Source organism: Agelaius phoeniceus, chromosome 4 (assembly GCF_051311805.1).
Source record: "Agelaius phoeniceus isolate bAgePho1 chromosome 4, bAgePho1.hap1, whole genome shotgun sequence".
Lineage (NCBI taxonomy): Eukaryota > Metazoa > Chordata > Aves > Passeriformes > Icteridae > Agelaius > Agelaius phoeniceus.
In genome coordinates, this window is record NC_135268.1 from 11689364 (window position 1) to 11712144 (window position 22781).

Sequence of the window (22781 nt, forward strand, 5' to 3'; positions counted from 1 at the left end):
ACAGATTGAATGTTTAAAGTCAGCCGTGGCTACAACAAGTAACTGACTAGTGAAGTGCAACAACAGAATACAGAAGCTGGTTTTGCAGTTGCTATTTGTGAAATTAAATGTACTGGAACAAGACTGCACCAGGCAAGAGCACACAGGGGGGCATAGTGGGGCTTGTTGCAGCTGGGTTTTCTGCAGGCTTTCTCCTTCTCAGCAGTTTTTGACTGCTGTGCATCTGATTCCTTTTATTGCTGAAGTTCTTGTGAATCTGTGTTGATGTTTAAGAGGAAAAGCCTCAAAGTTTTGACTTCTGTGGTTGGAAAGGTTTGGTGTGAAAGGGCTTCCTCCCTAAAGTGAGTGGAATGTCAGAACCCCCCAGCAGTTAAAAGATTAAGTTATGTAGTGCTAATCAATGTGTCAGATTTTCAGTATGAGCCATATGAGGCATCAGCTAATGTGGTCTGAGTGTGCCAGCAAAGGAGGGGGAAGGCAGCTTTATTTGGTGTTACAGCTTTTGTCTCTTTTGTTTGCAGCAGAATCCTTTTATTCTGCTAAGTGGCATTGCATCTTTAAGTTTTGCTCTTCTGGGTTACTGTGGAGCATAAAAATGTCTTTGAGTGCAGACAATGACACCACTCTTTGCCATGCTACATTAGTTCTCTTTCCTTTTAATGGAGCACAAGGTTATTTTAGCTCAAGTGAAGCATTGCTGGCTGCAATATCCCTGATAACTGTAGCAGGATCCATAACAGACCGAGGAAATGAAGTTTCACAAAGGTTTGCCACTGATTTTGTAATTTTCTGCCTCAGAAAGTACATGCCTAATTTGCACCAAAATAGGTAATGATTCAGTATAAATCAAGTGTGAACCAGATCTTGAAGCATTTTCCATCCCTGCTTAAGCCTCTGTTTCTGTGTTTCCTTAAATGCATGAAAGTTCTTTTCCTAGTGTGTCCAGGTTCTCTTAAACATTTTTTCTTTCCCTGAAGTCCACTCCCCTTTTGCAGCCAGTCATTTGAAATGTAAAACAGAGTCACCCACAGAAACGGGAAGTGGAATTTGAACACCTCTCTTGAGGATCCTACTGTGGGGGGTGAGGACTGGCGTGGCTGCCACACTCCCACTTGTATTTTCATCTCGTTGTGTTTTACTTTCTGTATGTGTTTCCTGGAATGAAGAGTTTCATAATTGGCTGCACTGCTGACTTCAAGAGCTGTGGAAATAAACTCGACTGAAATTAATTGCTCTCTCTCTCTGCACACACAAGATGGATCTTTCAGAACTTAGATTTTTTTGTTGTTTGAAAGCTTTGTCTGTCATGAATCTACAGCCACGTGTTATGAATACGGATAGACATCATGACTCCCAGCTAAACCACAAATATGTAATTTTCCTCTGGACTCTTTCCTCCAAAAACAGAGATCTCTACTACTTCAGCTAAACTAAGCTTTTTCTTTCAGTTAAGCTAGCACAGACATTTTTAGAGCATTTTTAGGGGATGTTGTAAGTTCTGTTCCCTTTGCTTTTACAATGTTGCTGATGGTCTAATAGGTGAATTCTGCACTGGTTCTTGGATCGATACCCAAATATTGGGAACCTTTACTTGATCTGAGGGTGAGGAAAAACAAACCCCCAACCAAAACCAGGTTGCAGTATATTGGGTTGTGTGGATGGGCATCACTGGATGGCATTAGAGCAGCTCCTGCAGGGGCAGGGGGTAAAACTTGTCATGTGTTCTCTGTGATAATCCTGCCTCAGCCTTGACATCTGTGCCTCTGGGCTCAACCCATTCTGTGGGACACTTTTGACTTGACCTCTTCCCTTTCCCTAGAGAAAATAGGGAATTCATTCAGGCAGCATTTCTTTCCCAGGCAGCCTAAATCTGCCCATTTGGGGTGTTTGGCATCCTAGCCCATGGTTACTATCACCCAGTATGTCACCCTGTGTGGGGGATAGAAGATAAGAAAATAAAGACAGTGTGGAAAGTAATCTTACCCCAGTTGCAGCTGGGACAATTATCAAAGATTAGGAACAGGCCTGACTTTAACAGGCTACAGCTGTAACCAGTGAGAGGAAGAGTGCTATAAAAGAGTGGGGTGGCTGGTTGAGAAGGGAATTGAAGTCAGGTGGCTGCTTTGTGAAGAAGAAAGAGTCAGTGCTCCGAGGAGCTGCCCACAAGAAAGCACCAAGAAGGTCTGAAACTTTTGCAATAAGGAGACAACAGTATGGAACACCTGCAATAAGATAAGAACATCACCTTTCACCCTGCTTCTGGAAAAGGTACCTCCAAGGAGAAAGGGTTGGGCTGTCTGTGCCACTTGGGAGCTGCATCCCCCTCCACACTCCCACATTTCCCTGAGGCAAGCAGACAAGGATCTGTTCAGACATGGGGGCAGGGAGAAGGGACAGGATGGGGAAATGCTGGGCACGTGAGCTGGGCGCAGAAAGACGTGAAAGGAAGGTCTCCTGGCTTTGGACCATGGGTCATGTTTTGGTTTGAGCCATAAGTCAGAAGTGGTGCTTTGGGAGCTCACTGTGGGGCCTTGGAATGTCTTTGCTCCTTTTCCAGAGGTGATACTGAGCCAGGAGACTCATTAGGAGAGACAATCTGTGGGGCTACTCCCATCTGCACATACATCTTGCTTTACTTACCTACCCAGCTCTCTGCAAAAAAATATCATGGATCATGAAATCATGTGGGTGGGAAGGAATCTCTGGAAGTTACCCAGTCCCAACTCCCTGCTCAAACCGTGTGCAGTAAAGTTAGGTAAATCAGAGCCCATCCTGCCCATCCTCTACAGTTTGGAGACTGCAGAGAAGGAGATTGCCCAGCCATTCCAGGTACCACTCCAGTGTTTCATCACCTTCCTATCCATATAAATAAATAAATGCATTTCTGTGCTTAGCTGGGTTTTTCCAGTCTCCAGCATGTGTCTGTGGCCTCTTGTCTTGCCATTTGCACGCTGGAGAAGATTTATTTCAGTCTTCCCTGCTGATCAGCAAACCAACTACTGGAAGGAAAAGTGGATATTCCCCAGTACAGCAGCATCCGTGTTAGGATGTTTTTGTTCTTTTCTTGAAATTGCATTTGCTTTCATTTTTAAATATTGTGACATGAATTCCTAAAGAAAGTGTAATTTGACTATAAACTATAAACAGCAACTTCAGAATGCAGGATTTCCTTGCTTCCAAGGTGTGGATTTGGAAGTGCATTTTATAGGCTGAACTTGTATGTGCCATGTCAGGTGCATAAATCCAATCTGCTTGTGTTCTGCATTTTATATGCATCTTCTGCATCTTTATTAATGGAATGCCCCTTCAGTAAGAGATTCTGTATCATCTTAGATACCTATTGGAAACAACACATGGAAATTAGGACTCAGCCTGCCTGCTTAGCCCAGCATGTCCATAGCTCTGCTGGGGTGTCACCCTTGCCTGTCCTTGTGTGTGGCAGGGTGTGAGGGGCTGGTGCCAGCCTGGCTTATCTTCCCCTGGTGTCTGAGGGCCAGGGGACAGCACCAGTGAGTTCCAGACAGACGGACATCCCCCTAACCACCCCTGTCTTGCAGCAAGTTTCAAGTGCCCTTTAGATTTTTCCTTGCTCCTTCAAACTTCAGCTTTTGAGAAGTCACTTCTCATTCTGATTTTGTTGCCCTGCTGTTGGGAGTATCTGTCAAAGCTGTGGCATTCCAAAGGGTGCAAGCTGGTCTGCTCCTTGGCTTTCTGCTGCATCCTGGCACAGGGTGAATGCTCTGACCCTGCAAGTAACATCAACCTCCATCACTGGCAGTGGATAAATAGCTCCTAATCGCTCAGTTCAGGCTGGGCTTTTTCAGATTTCAGCACTGGAGACTTTCCTACTCCTACAAAACTGCTGATTCTGACGTTTTTTTCAGTTGATAGGGGTTTAATGATACCTCTCTCCTCCTAGTCACTTTCCAAATTTGGAAGTTCTTTTTATAGTGGCTTCACCAGAGTGTTAGTATTCTCATGGACTGCTTCTAATTTTAGTTTGTCCTCTACATGTCTGTCTCTTTTAAATGCATCCAGCTTCTCATTCCAGCCACTCTGGGCCAAGTATGACACTCTGCTCCTGATACTTGTGCATTGAAGATGTTCTGGTGTTGCATTGTAAAAAAATCCACAGCTCCTGCCCTTGTGCTGCACAGCAGTGAGTAGCACTCGCATGTCAGCAATTGTCCCACCCCAGTAGTGCTGTTTAATTAATAGGTTTGGTATGCTTTCATTTCCTGGGTGACCTTGAGGGTTATTTAATTGTGTTTCAGCAGTTTATACTTGGTCTGGTATCAATGGTGGTAGTGCTGGGATTGTGTTGAATTTGACAGTGCACTCTTGCTGGGAAGGACTTGATGGATGATCTAAAACCATAATTGCAGCTGACTGGCTTGCAGCTATCTTTTGTAGCATATATGTATTTTGGGAGTTACTGGATGTGCTAAATGAGAGGAATATTTAGAAAGAGATCTCAATTGCAGCTAGTAGTCTGGGTTTGTGAATACAGACTGGCTTCTGCTCTCTCCTGCGGCATTTCCATCCAAGTTTATGTGGGTTGTCACCAAGCTAATTACCATCTTACAAATGGTCCCACAGGACAAGCTCTCTAATTTTCATTTATTGTGAGACTGTGATTAAAAGACAATGGCAGTTTCTCATCATAAGCCTCAAGTTTGTCATCTATTAAGTCAACATGCATTCCCTGCCTTTTGTAAAACAAACACTTGGAATCATTTGGGATCATCACTCACTGGTGAACATGCACGTTAGGGAAATGCCAGTAATTTATAGCTGTCTCCAGCTGTGGTAGCACCATTACTGTGATAGTTAATTGATAGAGGGGCAAGGCACGTTCACCCAGAACACAATACAGATGGGTTTGAGCCCAGCCCAGTGGATAGAGATGGGGTGCGATCACTATGGGAACACTCTGCCTGGGCACTGTGCTTTGAGTTACTCAGTCTGACACTGTTCACTTACTGAGAGCTCCTCCTGCTCAAGTGTTGCTTGGCTAATTGCAGAGGCTTTTGCTTTTCCAGTTTACAGCAAGGTTTTGTTCACTGCATTGGATGGATGAATGTCTGCAGCACCACACAGATGGAAACAGGAGACCAGTTACCTGACTTTTTCCTGCTTTGACACTTTTCAGACTGTGCTTTTTCACATTTGCTCTGAGTGTAAGAAACAGACTCAGTCCCTGCATTTCCCCTGTTCCTGCCATAAAGAAATTAAGAGGGATTAACTGCAGTGGTATGGATGGAGCTGTCTCTGGGATGCTCCTATTGCTCCTATTCAGAATGTTCAGGATTCCTGGTTGTGAAAGAGGGCACCAAGGACAGAGACGTCATTATAATCATGCTTTAGGCCTGTTGCATTCATTTTAGGTATTTTTCCTCAAAGCTGGTAACACAAAATTTGGGGACCTGGTCCTGTGGAATTGGTTTTAGCCTTCTTTGCTTGCACAGACATAAAAACTCCATCAGATAAAGGAAGGAAGAAGGTGGCTTTACAGTGGTACTACCTAACATGAGAAAGTAATAGTTAATTCCACAAAATACAGAGTTCTCTGTGAAGTTGACTTTATTGTCCTGGAACTAATTTTTTTGCTGGAGCAGGTCCATGGGCTGCCAAATGCTGCCATCACTTCAGAATAAACCATTTTCTGATCTCCAAGGGCTGCTGTGCGTTGGAATAATGTAGAGCATAACTGAGAAGTGATTTAGAGAAAATGTAGATTTAGTCTGGTTGGAGACAAGACCTGGTATCTTAGCACTTCTTTTGGTTTTAAATTAGGTTTTTAATTTGGAAGAGTGCTCAGCATTCAAATGGCCCATTGTGATACATAGTACTGCCATCACAGGTGCCTGGAGCCTTAGTCCCTGGAGTGGAGGATAAATTATTTGGTTGTCCTGTTACCAAACCAAATAAACACCCATTAAAAGGTGGTACATAGTGTGATTAAGTGAATTGGTGGTTGTGCTTCAGTGAGTTTTGCATGAGCCCTCAGAAAATGAGCTCAGATCTGTCTGATGTTTATAACCACATCACTGAGGGGTGTACCTACATTTGTAGTGTAATTTATGGGGCTTTGACTTCTTATAGAAAAGATGATGCAATGTGTGATCCTCTCTGCAAATCTGGAATAATTGAAGATCCCACCAATCCTGTTTGATGTAACACTTCCTGCACAGTGGTAATTCATGTTACACTTAGCACATAGGAAGTAGAATTTTAGGTCTGTCTGCATTTAAGAGCTCCCCCAACTTAATTTATTTTAAACTGATGTAGCTATTTCTTTGTGGCCACCTACTGCTCTGTAAACTGGGAAGTTGTTTCAGCTTCAATTATCTAATGCTTTGTTTTAAGCTGAATTAAGAGAGCATAAACTTTGATTTTATGCCAACATAATAACATAAACTAGAGCATTTTTCTCTTGTAGACAAAGGTTTTAACAAGTAGTATTTGTAATGCTCACTCCACAGTCTACAAGAAATAAGAGCAAATAAAGTTCCTTTGTATATTCTTTTGTCATCTTCCCATAGGGGAGTTGGCAAGAATTCCTAGAGACAACTTTATTTGAAAATGAACTTTAAATGTTAGCAGTTTAAATGTTATTTACTCAAGCTTGAGGTAGAGTAAACTTTATGACTTGAAAGTTATTTATTGTTTACAGGTCTTTATATATATAGTTTATATATATATATACATACACATATATATATATACACACACGCACACATATATATATACACATATATATAAAAACTAAAGCAGAGTAGCTTTTTCTGAACATCTGTATTTTCAGGTGACAGGAAGGACAGGACATGTCCTTCATCAGCAGGACAGTAATGATAATTTTGACATGTAGATATGTATATGCTGAAAAACTACATTCAGCCTGTTTTATCCAGTGTCTAAGATAGATTTAGAGGCAGGGCCTACAGGAGAGGGTCTTTCCTTCTTGTTCAATTCCCCATCTGGCACTGGGCATTGGTTGAGGCAATTCCAGTGCACTTTGTTTTCTGTCCCCCATCACAGCAATGCTTTAGCAGTGAGATTTGCTGGTCTGGTTTTCTCTCCAGATGCATGTTTCTTATTCCTTTCTATTGTAGGAAATGGAAAGTTCAGCCTCATGGAAATATGGTTGTGGGTTCTGTGTTGTAGCTGCAATGAAATGTGTTGGGATTCCTTGACCATGAGTGTCAGGGATTTGTTTCTGCAGGCATAATTAGTCTCCCTTATTTACTTTACAGTGCTGCTTTTCTGAGAGAGCAGTTCTGTGTCTAGGATGAGTCATGTGATAAAAGCACATCTCTGTGTGCACAGTTATTACTTACCTGGGAAGCTGCTGTGGCAGATTGTTTACAGGCTCATTGACTGCAGGTCCTTGCGAGTGGTTTAAGCAGAAATCAGAGCAGAGACACTTTCATGGAGACCCTGGGTCACCCTGGAGTTCTGTGCTTGTTCTTCCCAACAGATGCAGTCCATATGGAAAGGATTTCTGCACATGTTTACAAGTGTTTATTTGTAGGAGTGGATTTGTTGCAGCTTTTTGTTCCTGTCAGGTTCTTAGAGCGGTTAAGTGCCTCGGAACAGCAAAATGGAATTTTATCTGTGGCCATTTGCATCACATCTGGGGGAAAGGAAATCCTTAATAATTAAGGATTGTATTTCATTAAATAGTAAATGGCCTGCTTGCTCTGTGGCATTACATGATCATTTATTAAATTCCTCGTGAAAGTAGTTTGTTAAAAACATCTTCTTTACCATAATTTATTGATCATGTTCCATCAAAGTGACCACAACACTCTTCCAAATAGGGTCTAGAAACATCTTCTGTTTCAATTATTTTCTCCATAATATATCTGCTTTACAGTAGAAAATTCCTGTTTAGTCGCAGATTTGAAAGTACTTCCTTTAAAAAAATGAATGTTTGTATTTTAAGTCAATACTGGTTTTGGGTTTGGATTTATATTATTCTTTTCCTTTTTGAGCTGGAAGTTTGTTTTTTTTTTTTTTTGCATTATTAGTAAAATGAAAAATTCTGTGGATCTTGGGAAAAAGCAAACAGGAATATCAATGTTTCCATCAGCCTTTGAAAAGAGAGGGGGCAAATGTTTCTTGGTGGTTCACTGATTGAATAAGGATAAATTTGCATGCAATTTCTGTCAGGAAAAGGGGAATTTACAGGGCATTTAATGCAGTCATCAGACTAGAGAGCTGGTTCTTCAGCCTTGCTGTATTTCCATCGTGCTACAAAGTAGGTGTAATATCATCTTCTGAAGGATAACTGGGGGAGAAGGGCAGAATGCTTAGCTGCCTCCAATTGCCAGAAGGACCTGTTGTAGAAGCCCTTGTTCACCTAAAGCAGTGAGAGACGAAAAAGCCACGACTGTGTATATAAGTACTATGTTTTCAGTATTCCCTTGGTCAAAGCTGGGATTAATTACAAATATTTTTGGTAGGATGTCAATATAGCAGTGGTCACTGGATTCAAATTGTATAAAAGAATTGGATTATTACTCAGTTATTGAATTGATATCTGACATAAACATCAATAAAGCTATTTTAAATTATTTTTTTCTTTCTTTACACAGTTCTTCTAATCAACTTTCAGATTAATTTTACTAGGTTACCTTGAATCCACAAGGATTTTGATTTTACTTGATGGTCTTTACTCTGATCAAGTAATGCTTTTAAAACTAAAAACCAAAACGGCCAAGACTGAAAAGTTTTGGGAAATTTAGACCTAGTTATTGCTGCTACTGACTTAAAGATTTATCCTAGGTTTTCTGAAGGTAATTGTTACTAAATAAAGGTGCCCTAAATACAGTGGTAATTGCTTTGCAAACATTGTCTGAGGCTGCTTGGGGCATACCTGGCTCATGTGTGAGAGGTTTCTTTTCTGTGGTTCCTCTCAAGTCATGCCACAGGATTGCAATTTTCTGCTTTCCTTTTTGTTTGAAATATTTAAAGTAGACTGACTTTGTTTTCATAAGCTGATGCTTTTAAATACCTTGGAGCTCGGTCCTCATGGAAGGGGAGCATTTAAAAAATAACCCTACATGCATCTCTGAGTGGTCATTATGTAAATTGTTTATATGTCTGTCTTTAATGTATTTTAAGAAAGGAGAGCCAAGAAGGGAGGTTGTGTCCTACCCAATGGTTACAGCTCCTCAATAGCTAATTTTGTTGATCTGTGGGCCCTACATATTATTTATATAAATCTGTTCCCAGCACTGTAAATATTAAAAGGGATTAAGTCTAATTTTTAAAAATTGGGTAATTGCATTGCCTCCATTCAAGTACACTGTGTGGTTTCCTGAGCCTGTTAATTTTAATTGATGTAACATCTCTGTGTTACAGCTTGTCCTTTTATTAGTTAACACTCCATGAAATTCTTATGTCTTTATTCCTCTTCTTACATGTTCTGATAAATGTAAAAATAGTTAAAAAATGTTGGTGCTTAAAGCATCAACACTGGCAGCTGAGACATCAGTTTGCTCATAGCAAAAATTTGTGTCAGTCTTTCTTTTAATCCATGCAGTTATCCTCATAAGGCTTAATGTGATGACATTTGTAAGGCTTTTTGTTGCTTTGTAAAAAATCTTGTTAAACTTAGAAATGCAGGCCTTCAGCTGCAAAGAGGAGCTGGCTCACCCTGAAACACAAGATTTCCAGTAAATGACAGGGTTGTATATTAAATGAAGACATGAAGGTGCAGGTGTACATTTTAGTTCCCTGTTCTTTTGTGCAACAACTCCGTACAATTGTGCTGTTTTCATACATGAATAATTAAAGGTGTGCAGCTCCAGCTGTTCCTCTTAACTTCATGCATCCAGGATATAATTCCACAGAAGTGCTCTGGGCACGTGTGCACACAGAAATGCACAAACACCTGTGTTATGGTGCACTGAAAAGTAACTAAAGCCTGTGGGATAAAGAGATAAGCATCAGTTATCTCAACTGCTCTACATGGGGACTCCCAACACAGAATTAGATGTTTTGGAATACCTCTTGGGTTTTTGTTCTTTTCTTATTTAGTTAATTTTAGCTGGGAAATTTCATTTTTAAAGACTGTCAAGTCTTTAAACAAGAGTGTCTCCATGACAAAAGAGCTGGTAATTTGAGGTCATGTGCTTTGACATCAGTACCTGGAGTCACTCAGTCTCCATGCAAAATGTGATCTTTTATCGGCTTTGACAAGTAATTTTTCATTTTTTCTGTAGCAAGACTCTTTTGCTAACATTAACACTTTGGCCAAGTGACTTCTCCACGTGCCTGCAGTAGGCTGGCATTTAATCAGAATACAGTTGTTTATTGTGAGGGCCTTGATGGGGTGGGTTTTGCTCCCAAATGAATATTTTTAGAATATATGGCATTTTGTTTGTAGTACTCAACACTTGCTGTTGCAATGCCTTGGGGAAAAGGCAGTATTTCCAAATATTAAATTCTCTAGATATTTTTGTCATAGTTGAGATGGTTGTAATACAAAGCAATACACTCCATTTTCAGAAGGCTTCAAACTGGTTTTATTCTAGCATGCATGCTTTTTATACATTCCTACAAAACCCCTAAGTTTACACTTCACTCATTGGTCACAAAAGACAAAGTGCTTATTGGAATAGGCAGTTGCAGGTTTCTCTTATTTATCCTTCTTTCTTTCTTGGTTTCTATGTCAATGACCTTGGTAGAAAATTATTTCAGGGGTAAATGTGGATCCTCTTATCAAACTTCTCTCTGACTCACAGAAGTCACTGCAAAACCTCTTCTACAATTTTTCCCATTATTTCTTATTATATCAATTTTTGAGATGCACATGAATAGAATTTTTTCCCTCAAGTTTTTGGCCCTAAATAATTGAATTTGCACTGTAATAAAAAATACCCTTTGAAGGAATTTGGGAGTTACATAGTTTTGGTTCACTGCTGCTGAATAGAGGCCACCTGCTAATGATATACACAGCACTGCTGATTTGCATAAAGTCATTTAATGAATGTAGGTATTGCATTTTACTGCTGGTGTGTTTGAGAGCATTGGGGGAGGATTATTTTCTTCAATATGCAAAGCATTACTCTTTATTTAGTGTTGTTCAGAAAGCAGCTGCCCTCTCTACAGTAGAGCATTGCTACTGTACTAATCTTAGCAGATTAGCCTCTAAATATTTCAGACTCTTAGGTAACAGCTCTTATTAGTGTTTGCCAAGTTCTCTTTGCTGTACCTGATGAGCTTTATTATAGAGGGCCCCAGGCTTCCATGGTATCAGCAGAGCAGTGTTGTGTGAGAGGAAATGTGAGTGTGAGGAGCAGTAAGGACAGCACAGACTCCATTTTCATGCTGAGTTCCCTGCCTGGGAGCTATAGCTGTGACTCTTCTGCACCACTGATTTAAGGCGTTTGGTGGCTCAGCAGAGATCATTTATAGCATTTAGACCAGGCATTCCAAAGAGGATGTGGGGACACGGTGGAGCACTGAGGTGCTGAGAATGAGGCTGCAGTGAAGCTGTTTTGTTTGAAGGGAGAAGATCAGTGCCAGCAGTAGCACTCCTGAGCACTGGGTCACAAACTTTTGCATGCTCAGTTCTGCTTCCTTGTGCAGGTTTATTGTGTTTACCTTGGGATCCCAGCACATTCCCCTTGGGATCCAGATTGAAAGCTGTAGGATGGATGCTGGCTTTGGTCTCAGTTCTTGGTACTGCTGTAAAGGCTCCTGCTCTGGTGTCCACAAGAGTTTCAGGTGAAGTTCAACTGGTAACTTTATTTTCCGTCCCTTATCACTTTGCTTTATGCAGTAGAACCGGAAAGGTGGCAAAGGGTGACTTTGCAGGAAGATGGGAGTTCTGACAGTATTAAGCCACAGCAGATCTGCCACTTCTCAACAATTCTGCTGAACACAAGGCTTGCTTTGTCAGAGGCAGCACAGCAGAAAATGCTTATAAACACATGTTTGAAATAGAAAATTGTGTGGTTCAAATATGAGTAAAAAATATATCTGGTTATGGATTTTCAGTGACTGAGAGGTTTTTTTTTCAGTTTTTATTTTTCCTTTTCAATTTCAAATGCAACAATTTATCCCATATCCACTGGCAGACAGGTACCAATTCACAGAACACCCAAAGCTGACTTAAGCCATTCCATGAAGTTCCTTCCATTACATAATGAAGTTCATTTTTGAAAGGGTAGGGGGGAGGTTTGGTTTGGGGTGTTTGTTTCTTTGTTTCAGTAAGTGGTGTACGTGAGGTGTGCATAAATACTGTATTACACTTTTGGAAGTAAAATGAAGAGAAAGCATCCTTTTCCTTTTTTCATCATTGCAGGAAAGCAGAAACTTGAAGTACTTTGCATATTTCAGCAGATATCACATAAGCTTTTGTGACTTTCAAACCCATTTTAAACCTCTACTACTGATTAATGTGCCCTGTAACCTCCTAGTGGTGCACTGATTTGAGACATCAAACTTCACAGAGTTACAGGATCTATGTCTCTGGGAGTCCACAGATCTTAATCTCTACAACCAAAGGGAAAATCAATGTCTTTACCATTGGCTGTCTTAATCCTTTTCCATACTCTGTTCATCAACACAATGGATGGGGTTGCATAGAGTGAGTTTTCCCCCAGGAGCATCTCTGGTGGTTTGGCACCTTGGTGCACATCTGTGCAGCTGATGTGCTGACCATGCAACAGAACTTTGGTGTGAAGTTCAGTCTTCTCCAATAGTTTGTCTTTGTATCATGAACTAATTCAGATACCAAATTTAGCCAAATGATCATGAGCAGTTTCACACAAATATTTTAGGCAATAGGTTTAGCTGTGGTGAAATATCTTTGTCATCGAGAATTTCTCTCTGACTATTGACTGTTTGACTTGACTCCTTGCCTGGAAAAATTTGATTTTCAGTGGAAGTATGTGGAATACTATATTTTGATTTTTATTCTTTTATATTTTATATATTTTTATACTTTTTATATTTATTTTATACTTTTTATATTTTTTTATACTTTGATTTTTTTTCTTTAAAGGCAGAAATTCAAAAAGGAAATCATAAAGTTATTTGGCTGTTATGTCAAGCTGTTTTCTGTGGGATAGGCACAAAATAGTGCAGTTCAGCAGAAAAAGTCACATAAAGGAGATCATTTTACTTTTTGGTCAGATTGGAGCTGGCCCACACTAATGGCTAAATGGAAGCTAATCAAGCTAATAGGAGTTCTCCCTAAAATTATTGTTAGGGTATTTCCAGTGTGATGATTAACAATTATTTCAGGTGACAATCAGTGCTGAGGCCAAAGTGGGGCTGTTCCTGATGGTTTGTGGGCTTCCAGTATTTCTCCAAAAGGAGGGACTGTAAGCTCCCTGGGTTCCTGTCAGGCATTCCATTGCTTAGGAGCAACAACTTTGAGTTTGTTAAGCATCGGTAAGAACCCAGTAGAGGAGAGGGGCCACAGCAGGCAGGAGGAAAAGGAGCTACCTCCATTTCTTTGGTGCCCTCTCACGTGTTTGTTAATAACAGCATTGATGAAATATCTGCAGTTAATAATGATTTGGTCTAACTGAAGTCTTTTCAGAAAAGATAAATGGAACTGTTACCACTGATGAGTGCTTTGTGATTCTGAAGAAATAGGAATGGCAGTGTGAGCTTCTGATGGGAGTTATTATATTGGATGAATAATCTCTGTAATTGCTGCCTTTTGGTTGGTCATGCCTGAATCCTGCCTGATAGGGGTGTGTGAAGAACTGTGTCTGTCTGCAGTGACTGCACAAATACTTGTAGTGCATCCCCTCTTAAACTTAGTGTATTCTCAAATTGTCATCCCAGTATCCCGTGTTTTTCCAGGGCAGACTGAGTGCAGGCAGAATATCTGGGCTGTGTTGGATTAGCCTCAGTGCTAATCCAACACAGAGGAGAGCAATCCCTGGTGCACCCTTTGCTCTGCACCAGGGATTGCTCTCCTCTGCCCTTGCTTATTTGGTATTTCCACTTCACAGACATAACCACGTGCCTGGATTGACCAAAGGTGCCAACATAAGCACATGCCAAAAGGCAGCTCTCATCTTCCCCAGCTGCCTCAGCCTGTTTTCCTTTTCAGAAACAATCAGGAGTATATGAGCCTGATTCAGAGAAGGATTTGTTCCATCTCACTTCTGTGATTCAGGCCTTTGGGAAGAAAAGAAAGGAAAAGAAAGAATGTGATCCTTGAAGAAGACATCCTTGAAGATGTGTCAGACTTGAGTTTGGCTAGCAGGGAGTTAGGCTCCTCTGGCTGAGCAAAACATCATCCATCTTCTAAAATCACAGCCTCTTTCTAGTCCAGAGGGACAGATCTGTGGTTCTGCAGGCACTTGGAACCAAGTCCTGTTCTGGAGAAGGAAATGACAAAACAAGAGCACCTCCTGCTTCAGGCAGACACCAAAGCTTGAGAAGCTTTCCAGGGTGCTATCCTGGCCTTCTTGGTAACAGGGATATGACAGAGGAAAATGTTGCTCTGAATTGAAAAAGCTGTGCTTGGAGTTCTTACTAGTCTATTTAATGAACAGGATTTTTCTATCGAAAAGTATCATTTGCTATGTATAAAGCTTAAAGAGTTGCTAACTTCTTTGTAGATGTACATGCATAGCAGACCAACTGAGCTCCAAATGTTACAGGTTTAGGGCTGTATAGCATCTGTGACATACCCAAGGGGCTGTACTAAATCCCATTTCATTAGCAGTATCTTTGATGCTGCTGTACAAAGCAATGTGCCAACAGCCAGATGTTTTAGGGGTCTCGGTCCTCAGCTAGAAATGTCAAGGTGCTCTTCTAAGCTGATACGTGGTGTCTCATCCCACATTTGGTTTGCTTTAAAGATGAGACATTTGGGGGTATTGAAAGCTCAGCTCAATGCAAGAAGACAGAAAGCTGATTTGGGGATGTTTGGGGGTTTTTTGGGAGGGTGGAGGGTGGTGTTGGCTGGCCCCTTCATAAAAACATGGAATAATCTGAAATACAGAACCAGCCAAAACCACAAACTCTGATTTAGACCTACTTGGCTCTTGTGAATCATCATGAGCTCTGCACACTGAGTCAGCCAAGAGCTGGTTTTCTCTTCAGTATTGTGTAAACACAAGATGTTTCTCTGGGCTAAATATTATTAAGTTAAAAAGTCATGTTTATTTGTCCTGTATAAAAAATGATTAATACAGAAAGTTACCATCTGGGGAGATCTGAAAATTCTTTTCTTTTACACTTTTTTGCTCAGCTCAGCTTTGAATACAGATCACTTTTAGGGTACCCTGATTTTTTCATTTGATTTTATAAGTGATAATTATTTGGATCAAACTACTTGACAAGGCTTCCTGTATTACCTTTGGAAATTGCAATTTCATTTAAAGTAATTAAGGAAAACCACAGGACTTAATTTGTAGTTGTACCACGATGTGGTGTGAATTCTTAAAATCCTAAGGGAAGATGATGCAGCTGACAAGCACATTTTCAGGGAAAGTTTTAGATGTGGACACAGAGAGCAGTGTGGAAATGTGGCATGGGGGCTTAGTTAGGATGTTCTGCGCTGGCCAGGAGATTTCTCTCTTTGCAACTCTTCACAGTATGTGTGAGAAATTGATAACAAGCCCTAGTAAGTTGTTACTCTGCTGAAATTTGTGACTAATTGTGGGGGGAATTTCCTCATCTTGCTTTATTTACAACTTGCAAGATGTAATACTGCTGAGAAAAAGGTGGTATGACACTAGAAAAATAAGAGTTATGGAAAAGGCTGTTCTGAGGGTAGGCAATTTAAAACAAAGCCCCAAAACCCACAGCTGAGAACATACAGAGGTGCAACACGAGCTCTGCAGTAGAATTATAACCCCCCTCCTTCTCCCCCAAACCAGCAACAGCCATCAAAACATGGAAAAGGTGACTGGTGTTTATCTTTTCTTCCCCATTTCCATAGTGCGGCTCCATGACAGCATATCAGAAGAAGGATTCCATTACTTAGTCTTTGACTTGTAAGTATTTGTTTTGCATTTGTTTAGCATGTTGGGAATGGGCTGTTCAAACCTGGAGATGCAAGTGCAAGCTCATGGGATAAATGCCTGGTTCTGGTGCCATGAGCTGCACAAATAGATGGAAACAGCTGGAAGGACAGGAACATATTTCATCATTTGCATGTGCAAGAACTCATTTGTAAGTGTTGCTGTAAGGATCCCATTTATTCCATAAAAACTCGTAAAACTCCACTGGTGAGGTGGATTTTAATATAAAGTGTAAGTATGTAAGTAAAAGTTGTGTTCTACCTACCAAAACGAAGCAAAGATCGACTCAGAAATAAATATTTGCTGCAAGTCAGTTGTCTAAAGGAAAGATAAAAAAAAGCATGTGGAACACTAATTTCCCTACAGAAAGTCTCAACTGCTGGATTAAAAAGGTAAGCCTGAGTTTAGAGAGGGAAAGATTCTTTTAGTATTTCATTCCTGATTGATATCTTACTGCTTTATAATGTTTCATTTTGACACCACTCAGAATGTAAAGTGCCCAGCATATAGAAAGGAAATTTCCTACTGATACTCTCTTTTGCTTCAGGAATTTAAGTCCCATGAGTTGTACATGTAGCGACTGGGCCTGCATGGAGCTTGTTTTTTCCAGATCAGGCTTTTTAGTGGAAGCAGGGATGGTGACAGCATGAACTGTGCGTTCATAACTTGAAAAGAGAAACTGATTTCCTCAGTCTTCCCTGGGATGGGCAAACTTTGCCACTCCTTTGAAAAGTTACTGCTTAGGGTTTTGGATATGGACAAACCCGAATGATAGGGATTGTATTGCAAGACTGACTTACTTAAGTAAAATTATCTCTTTGAACTGTAAATTTTTAAAGGGCAGTTTATGGTTTAACAGACAGCACACCCACCCACCTACCCAAAGAGTTTTCTTAGGTCCCCCTGTGGTTTTGCTGGTTAGAATGAGAATACATTATTTCCTCCAAAATGGAGTATAGCCCATTTCTAAGCATACAAACAGAAGTATTTGCATTCAGCATGGCTAAGTTAGAACCTGAATCTTCCTGCACACAAGCAATCGTGTGCTTTCATGTGCAAGTTACATTCTGGTTTACTTCCTGACTTAACTTTTTTTTAAAGAAATCTGTAAAGACTGTAAAGACTAGATTTCAGACTAGAAATACACAAATATTAAAATAGTCTGTCTGCAGTGAAGGGATTCAGGACTCAGATCCTAACTGGGTTCAACAGAAGCTTGTGTGTGATTTGTGTCTGTCCCAGGTAAGTGCTGTGACTGTTGGCTTGGAAATGGCTCCAGGGCACAAAACACATATTTGTTCTCTGACATGCACTGGGTTTTGTTTTGCTTTTTTTTTCCTTAAGGGCTACAAAGGAAATCTTTCTATGTGAAATTGGAAAAAGCTTCTTAATTCAGAACATTTCTAAGAAGTGCATGTAAAATTCTTAGTTCTAGGGACAATATCCCTTTTAAAAAACAGTGGCTTTTTTTGTTGTTGTTGTACTGCTGTACTGTAGGAAGTGTGCCATACTATAATTGCAGTTAGTCCACGTCTGCCTTAAATTTAATATATAGTGCCAGACTTATCTCAGGGGGTTATGATTGTGATGTGAACTAGAACATTTGAACAGCTTCAGAATTGTAGATAACAGTATCTAGATCTCGATAGTAAGAGAGCAAATAGAAGCCTGTGTTTTGCAGTAAAATGTTAATGCATAACCCAAAGATACTGCCTTGGCAGAAAACTAGATTCCACAGGAAGTGCTCTGCCTTGGCTAGAACTTCCTCTGTTCCCTGTCAGTCCCATTCAGGGCAAACAGAGGAACAGCCTCAAACATATATATATACATATATATATATATATATATATATATATAGCTTTTATGTTTTGGCCATGTGGTTTGAGGGGTTTGTAAAAATTATTTTGCAAAAAAGAATATGTCTAAATGGCAGAGGCAGTGACTTTGCTGACTGATCATAGTTTCTGGAGCAGCAACAGGTTAAGAACTCATTGCTTTAATGCTCACTAGTATTATTTATTAGTGAAACTTCACCTTTTACAAACATGTGGTTGCTCCATGATAAAAAGGTACTGTATGCACTTCTTGAACACACAGGCTAAGAAGCTCCTTTTCTTTATTTAGTTTTTACTCAGCAGGAGCCTGACTGTGGTGTAACACTGTCACTCCACCCACACATGCCATCATGTCATTTTCTTAATGATTTCTTTCAGACTGTGTGGGATTTGGTATGGCTGTTTCCTCAGAAATTTCTTTCAGACTTCATCCCACGTAAGAAAGTGAAGGGAAAGACTGCCCTTTCTGTGGATAGGAAAAAACAATCATTGTTACTTTCTGTTTTGAATTTCTAATAATCTCTTTGGATTAAATGCCACAGAGATGTCTGCAGCCTATCACTTCACTTGTATACCTCAGGCTGTGCTTTTATCTGGAGAAAGAAACAGTGCTGAATGTACTCCATTACAGATATGTTTTTGAGTGAACAGTTCTGCTGTCAAATGGGAAGATGGGAGTCTCTGGAAATCCATGTGGAAAATGGGTATTGAACAATGAACTTCATGAATTTAATAATGGACTTCATGAAGCTTTTACTCCCCTTCCCTATTGGTTAAGGCAGCTGCAGTCAGGATTTGCGTCTCTTGGACCATTTCAGTTGCCAAGCACGAATGAGACTGTCTTCAGTCTTAATGATGTTAGATGAGTTCAAATCCAATCAATTCTGTCAGTATTAATTGCTGTATCTGAATGGAAACAGCTGTAGCACTTGAAAACTCTCTTGTGCAAGTCAATGAGATTCCCTATTTTCAGTGCCTCCCGTTTTAATGCACTTGATGAGATGCAACAATTGGTATGTTAAGAATCCTGGCCTTGCTTTTAGATTCTAGCTGCAAGAACTGTGTAGAATAAACAGAAAATACAAAAAAATAGCCTAATTTGGAAAACAGTGTTTGCCTCAGGTAAGTGCCTGGGCCTCTCTTTCAGAAGTAGAAAGGCCAAAAAGATGAATTTAATAATTCTGTGGACACTGTAAGATGCTTCCTCCCATTTCCATTATCAAGGAAGTGAAGAAGTAAACGTAAGCCAGGAGGAAACCACGCCAGTCTGATCATCATCAGAGGCTGGTTTAGCTGTCTGTGCTAATGTGTGTGTTTCTCCTAATTAGTCTCTTTTATTTGCAAACATAAACCAGCAGTTTTTCTCATAGTGATGTGGAGTGCCTTGGTGTTGCTTCATGCTGCTTGTACCTCTTCTGTGTAAACAAACCTATGTGCTTTATTTGTTGCCACTTTAGTATGCTCTTCTCAAAAATACAAAAGAACCAGAGCAATTTGTACAAACCAGTAGCTTTTAGGTCTTTTCATCATTTAACAATGCTTGTGAATACCAAGCAAATGTTTAGTGTCAGCACATTAGATTTCATATCCCCTTCCTCCCTCCATGCTGGAGAAGAGCAAACATCAATTTGGTACTCTCTTCTTGTCTTCTTTCTTTAGCTTGGATCAAAAAGAAGTGTTTTAGGAAAGAGTAAGATTAAGATCAAAGGATGCTTTGTTTTTTCATTCATCACAAAGTGAGAATTATTCCTCTTTACCAGAACTGTGGCAGACAAATATATATGCAAAAAGGAGTTATGAAAGACTGTCAAAATATGCATCAATCAAACATTTTGTGCTACAGCAACCAAAGCCAGTCTCTGGAAGGTAGAAAGCAAAAAGAGAATACAAATTAGGCAACAAACTACTTTACCTCCTCTAGATTTTACTCCAGACTTTTGTACAAAATAGCATTCTGTTACCTGAAAATCTCTACATTAAGAATCAGTAAGACAGAAACTCAGAAAAAGGATGGTGTAACCCAAATATAAATGAAATAATGAAAATCATGTTATTGAACTGGCCTTTCTCCAAGAAAGGAGCTGTGCTGCTGGTTGAGCAGGGCATTTCTGTCATCATTTAATGTGGCTGAAAACTGGGCTCTTCTACAAAGTGTTACTACAGCAGTTTGCAAGTGAATGTTACAGTTCTGAACATTCCAAGTATTCTCACCTTGAATTTTTAATCCTAATAAACTTAACTGTATTCAATACTAATTGTGTTCACTGTAGTATAGATTTTTAAGCATCTCCATCTTTAAGTGTCTTGCTGCACACTCAAGCTTTTGTGTTTGGGAGTTTATTGGAAATGTAATGTGCTGATATTCACATTCATAGCCAGCAATAAGATACAAACATTGATCTTTCATCTAGGAATTATTTATGTAAGCACCTGTATATGTGAAGAATTGCATTTAGCTGTGTCAGTCTATCAGCCTATAGCATAGGAATGTTACAAGGAAGTGTCTTCCTGTGCTGAGTCCCCTCTTGTGACACAGGCAGAAATTACTGAAAAGCTCATGACTCTGCATCTTATAAGGATTGCTAGAAAACTTCTGATTTTAACCTTACATTTGCTTATAGGTATTGTATGCTCATGTATTATTGTACCAATATTATCCATTACAACTTCCCTCTAGGGAGATCCAGGCTAATGCTCATCTTAAGTATTTATTTTCATCCCTCTTAACCTTTGTTTTGCCTAGCTAAACTGGGTTGGCTTCTTTGAGGGGACCTGATGAGTGAGTGACTGAGTGGCCTGGTAGCTGTTCATTCTGCACATCCAATTCTCTTTTCTGAGTTTGAGTGGCTAGAACTGGTACAATATGAGGAGGTATTTTACCTTGCTGTCACCCTATTCCAGATGCAATCCAAGATTGTGGCATCATCCTGCTCAGGGCTCATTCTGGACTGTGATCTTTGGGATATAAAAACACAGTTTTATTGCTTTTCAACCACTTTCTACCGTTAAACCATTGATTGTACCAGGAGCCCCTGAGTATGCAACGATGCACAGCCACCTCTGTTACTGGCCCCAGGATCATACAGTTCTTCCCTTGTACATAACTTATTTTCAGTGGTGCTTTAACTAGACATTCTTACTTTCTCCACAAAGATAAATGAAAAATTTCTAGGAAAAATCTGCTGTTAAACTGATTACGGTACCCTGATTCTACTGATACTTCCCTTCCAACTCAGTAATGCTTTTTTTAGGCACAGCACAAAAAGCCAGCCCCTCTGGCACCTGGGTACACCTCTCTTGTGATTTGATCTACACTGAAAGACCCTTTTCCTTTTTTAGCATTGTTGTGTTTTAGCATTTCTTACCTTTGCCTAATATTGCAGTTTTCAAGTTATCCTGAACTGCATTGAGCTTCAGCCACAATTTTCCTGGGTGGTCAGTTCCCTTTTTCCTTGTAGTTTTACTCCTTCCTTTTGACATCCATAACTGATGCCTGGCATCTTGCCTGAAATGCTGCTGCCCTTGGCTTTTATTTACTATTTATGATTGCACTTCCACCACATCCATTTCATTCATGTAATGATTTGGATGGACAAACTGTCCACTTTAGTTCCTGCACCTTGCTGCAAAACCTCTTGCATTTCTGTACAAATACTTCACTTAGTCCTGTCTGACTTCTTCCTGTCAAGTTAATTCAAGGTGCACATTTTCACTTCTGAAATCTCCTTCTCCCCATCTTGCTTTTTGTAACAGAGTCACTGGAGGTGAATTGTTTGAAGATATAGTTGCAAGAGAGTATTATAGTGAAGCAGATGCCAGGTAAGTAATTTGTTTTTCTAATGATTTGCCTTTGATAGTTCTAGGATAGTTACTTAAATATATCCTGGTGTTTGGCATCAGTTTCCCAGCACAGTCTGTGAGACTCTAGGATTTCTCCAGGAGTTCTCTTAGACTTGGAAGGGCAGAGAGAGTTTGGCAGTTTGAGCTCATGACCATGTGGTGGAGAACTCATGAGAAGTCTTGGTGTCTGCTGATCTGAAAAAAGCTGAAGTTGGACCTCAATTAGTACAACTTCTACCCATCGTTTCCTCTGCAAACTGGACATAAAAGTTCAAGTATCTCATCTATGGATTCTTAGATTTGCTGATCAAAGTCTGAAGCATAAGTTGATCTTAAAAGAATTTTGCATTAAATATGATTTTTTTTTCTTGGTCCAGAAGTGCTAATTTCCTTTTCCAATTAGAAAATTTTTGTTGTGTTTCATCAATAAGCAATTATACTGCGTGTCTCATAATCTGAGCTCAAATATGAAATCTCTGGCAATTTTCTGCAAGTGCTTGTTGAAAAACTTGAATAATAAGTTGACAATTATCATAATTTGCATGCATAAAGTATCAGGGCCACTCATCTCATGTTTGTCCTCATATAATAATAAATCTTAAATACTGTCATAAAATTAAGAATCCTAAACATTGTGGTCAATTACTTTAAAGAAAATATGTTCTACCACCACACTCTTCACATTAATTGATCTGCAAGTAAATTTAAAGAATCCTTATATTTCTGTATGTTTACAAACGCACCCCCCCAGTAATACATATTTAGTACATGCAATTTTAAATTATGCCTTTACATTTGGAGATCACTGGGAGATGATTGGAAAGAATAAAGTATTCCTAACAACAGTAGTAGGATAATAATGAACAGACAAGAAGTTACTCTGAATATTAGGAAGCTTCCATTTCCAGATCTTACTGCATCTGTAGGAATGATAGATTAATACTTTAGGCATTTAAATAAAGAACAACATGCAGCAAAACACTCTGTAAAAGAGAAAACAGCAGTAGGGTTTAGGTGGGGTGGGAGAAGAGGAGCTACATTGAAAAATTTTTCAAATAATTTTTTCCCTGCTGTGATTGAAGCAAATTTCCACTAT

The 22781-nt window shown here is 39.7% G+C and overlaps 1 protein-coding gene across 14 annotated transcripts in view; it reads left to right on the forward strand.

Annotated features, from left to right (window-relative positions):
- Window positions 1-22781, forward strand: part of CAMK2D (calcium/calmodulin dependent protein kinase II delta) — a 121370-nt gene that overhangs the window by 52921 nt on the left and 45668 nt on the right. For all 14 annotated transcript variants that reach the window (XM_077176801.1, XM_077176806.1, XM_077176805.1 and 11 more), the window contains exons 5-6: window positions 15929-15983; window positions 21599-21664. In XM_077176801.1, coding sequence (XP_077032916.1) covers window positions 15929-15983; window positions 21599-21664 — 121 coding nt within the window. The remainder of the gene's footprint in view (window positions 1-15928; window positions 15984-21598; window positions 21665-22781) is intronic.